The 3,277-nt window shown below is 32.4% G+C and overlaps 1 protein-coding gene across 1 annotated transcript; it reads right to left on the bottom strand.

Moving 5' to 3' along the window:
* Positions 1–1,130: 1,130 nt before the first annotated feature.
* On the bottom strand, positions 1,131–2,468 carry LOC139871036 (uncharacterized). The gene has a single exon (XM_071858786.1). It carries the CDS (start codon positions 2,466–2,468, stop codon positions 1,131–1,133), a length of 1,338 nt encoding a protein of 445 aa, XP_071714887.1.
* Between the last annotated feature and the right edge of the window lie 809 nt (positions 2,469–3,277).

Below are 3,277 nucleotides of genomic sequence, written 5' to 3'. Positions count from 1 at the left end.
TTTGAGGTATAGATTGTTCATTTAACATAGTTCGACTCATTTCTTGAAGAGTTCGGTTTTCCTTTCAACAACCCCATTAGATTGAGGTGTGCGAGGAGCCGAGAAATAATGAGAAATACCATTTAAATCACAAAAGACTCTAAATTGAGCATCATTATTAAATTCTCTACCATGATCCGTTCTTATTGTTACTATGGTACAACCAAGTAAATTTTGTATCTTAGTAGCAAAAATTATGAATCTTTCACACGCTTCATTTTTATGCTTTAGAAATAGTGTCCATGTATATCTTGAGAAGACATCTACTATTACTAAAGTATAAAAATTTCCTCCATAACTTTGAACGGCCGATGGCCCAAATAAATCCAGGTGTACAAATAAGTTCTAGACATCTTTTACTAGAGATAAAATTCTTAGGCTTATGACTTGCATGAACTTGCTTTCCTACTTTGCATGAATCACAAAAATGACTTTCATATTTCAATTTAAGCAAGTCTCTAACTATGTCTTTTGAAGATATGTTATGAATTAATTTCATATTAGCATGCCCTAGTCTTCTATGCCACAAAGTAGTAGTATCAAGTATAGAGGTTAGACAAATATCTACATGTTTGAAGTCATCTAGTTTACATGTATAAAGTTCTTTCTTCCTAATTCCATTTATGACAACCATCTTTTACTATATGTGACGAGTTTTTGGTAAATGTCATGTTATAACCTTTATCACATATTCTTCCTACATTTAGCAAGTTAAAGCTTAGGTTTTTAATGTGTAACACATTGTCAAGTGTAATCTTTTGATTAGTAATGTTACCTTTACCGACAATTTTTCCCTTTACATCACCACCAAAGATTACATCACCTCCATTGTGCTCCGTATACTTTGTGAAGAACTCTTTGTTGCCCGTCATGTGTGTTGTACATACGCTATCAATTTTCCAATCTTCATTTTGTACAACACCATTGAGATAAACCTATATTTGATCAATTAATAACTTTGGTACCCAATGTTTGTTGGGTCCGGGATGATTAGCATCAAAGATTCCTACTCTAACCGATATTTTCACAATTTTAACATTAGTGTTCTTTTTGAGATGTGTTTTATTTTTGGTCTTGTTACTCATAGTATTTTAATTAATCATTCTTTTTAAAGAATTTTTCACAGGTGACTTGACTTCTTTCCTATTTGTTTCAACTTTATCAATCATGTTAGCCTTTGTTGATTTTTCTTCTTTTAGTTTTTCTACTACTTTGAGTTTTTCTTGGGGTTTAACAAACGCGATTGGTTTATGTTTAGATGTCTCTACCTTAAGAGTGTTCTCCTTATATCCTAACCCTTGTTTGTTACTTTTTGGTTTTTGAACATTCAAAATATTTTCTAGCACTTTACTACTTCCATCATATTTTAAAAATTTAATTCTATTTTCGAGTAGTTTGTTAGCTTTGTTTAAAACAAGGTTTTCATGTTTTAAATCATCACATGTGAGACATTCTTGTGAGTTAGAGTTTCTTTCTTTGAGTTGTAAGATTTCTAGCCTAAATAAGTTATTTTCTTCCTTAAGGCTTGTGTTGTTATTACTTACTTTATTACTCAAAACACATAATTTAACAAAGTTGTCAATAATAAATTCAAATGTATTTGAAAGTACCTCATTTTCGGTTTGTCCGACTTGTGATGCTTCGTCATCGTCAATTGGAGTATCAATGGCCATGAGACACGTTTCCTTTACCTCTTCTTGTGTGTCGTTTTCTTCATCATCCCATGCACCTCCAAGAAATGCCTTTTCATTCTTTCTCTTGGGACATTCACTTATCAAGTGATTTGGATCACCGCACCCAAAACATTTTCGCAAAAACTTCTTCTTGGAATCGAATGGTGTCCTTTTTGGTTCCATTGGAGGACGAACATGGTTTCCCGACCTTCGATAAAATTTCTTGAATGAGCGAACAATGAATGCAAGTTGTTCTTCATTTAGAATATCGTCATCATCATCATATTCTTCATGAATCTTAGCCTTTAGAGCAATTGACTTGTTCTTCTCTCTTTTGGCCTTTTCTACTTCATCGTCTTTGTCTAGTATGACCTCATGTACTTTGAGATTTCCAATGAGTTCATCTAGAGTCAACTTTTCCGCATTCTTTGATTCGTCAATAGCCGTCATTTTTTGTCTCCATCTTGATGGTACAACTCTCAAGAATTTTCGAACATATTGCTTATCCGTATAGATTGTACCTAGAGCTTTCAAACTTGAACAAATATTGTTAAATCTAGTATAAGCACTATCTATTTTCTCATAATTTTCAATAGAAAATTGTTCATATTTAGTTATAAGCAATTCTACTTTATTTTCTAATGCTTGCGGGTTTCCATGATGAGTAACCATGATATTATCCCAAATTTCGTTAGCGCTACCCATCATAGAAACTCTCTCATATTCTTTCTTAGGAAAAGCATTAAAAATGGTCATTTTTGCTTCATAATTTTTGTCTACATCTACTTTGTGTTCCGTAGACCACTCTTCCTCGGGTATAAAGATTTTAGTTTTTCTATCATCACAAAGTTTAAATGGAACATAATCACCTTTAGTAATGATGTTCCAATAGTCTATGTCTTTGGAGCGGACATACGTTTCAAATCGATGTTTTCAATAACAAAATCCTTCACTTTCAAGAAGTGAGGTCTTTGCATGGAGCATCATTCACTATAGTTCAAGTTCTCAAACTTTTGTTCCATGATCTTAAACTCTAAAATTTGCAAAAATTAGTCTTAATTCCAAATTAGTAATTATTAGCAAAACGTTTAGAGCAATTGCTCTGATACCAATTGTAAGTAACTATGAGTGAATAGTTACTTAGTCAATTTTTAAAAAATTCTTTGCGTTTTCTTGAACTTGAACTTGATATAGTGTGACTTGAAATATTTGTTCTCGAACAATACTTATAAAATGTATGTATATAATCAAAAAGATAAAGGAAAAGAGAACAAACATAACGATATATAGTGGTTCGGGAAGATGTTAACTAATCTTTCTTAATCCACTCCCCAATTCTACGAATTGAGATTTTTCTTCACTATGATACTCCAAACTCGGTGGAGTGTCCGGATACAATACTAGTACTTCGATAAGCCACAACTTGTGAACCCTTACGTCCCTTTGAAGATTTCACAAACACCTATAGCTTTTACCACAAGATCCTAATGCACTATCCTAGTGAAAACACAACTACCTTCTAGATCCTTTTATGAAGATAGTTTACAAGTAAACTTACAACTTAA

This window comes from Rutidosis leptorrhynchoides, chromosome 10, assembly GCF_046630445.1.
Source record: "Rutidosis leptorrhynchoides isolate AG116_Rl617_1_P2 chromosome 10, CSIRO_AGI_Rlap_v1, whole genome shotgun sequence".
NCBI lineage: Eukaryota > Viridiplantae > Streptophyta > Magnoliopsida > Asterales > Asteraceae > Rutidosis > Rutidosis leptorrhynchoides.
This window is presented reverse-complemented; position numbering and strand designations above follow the sequence as displayed.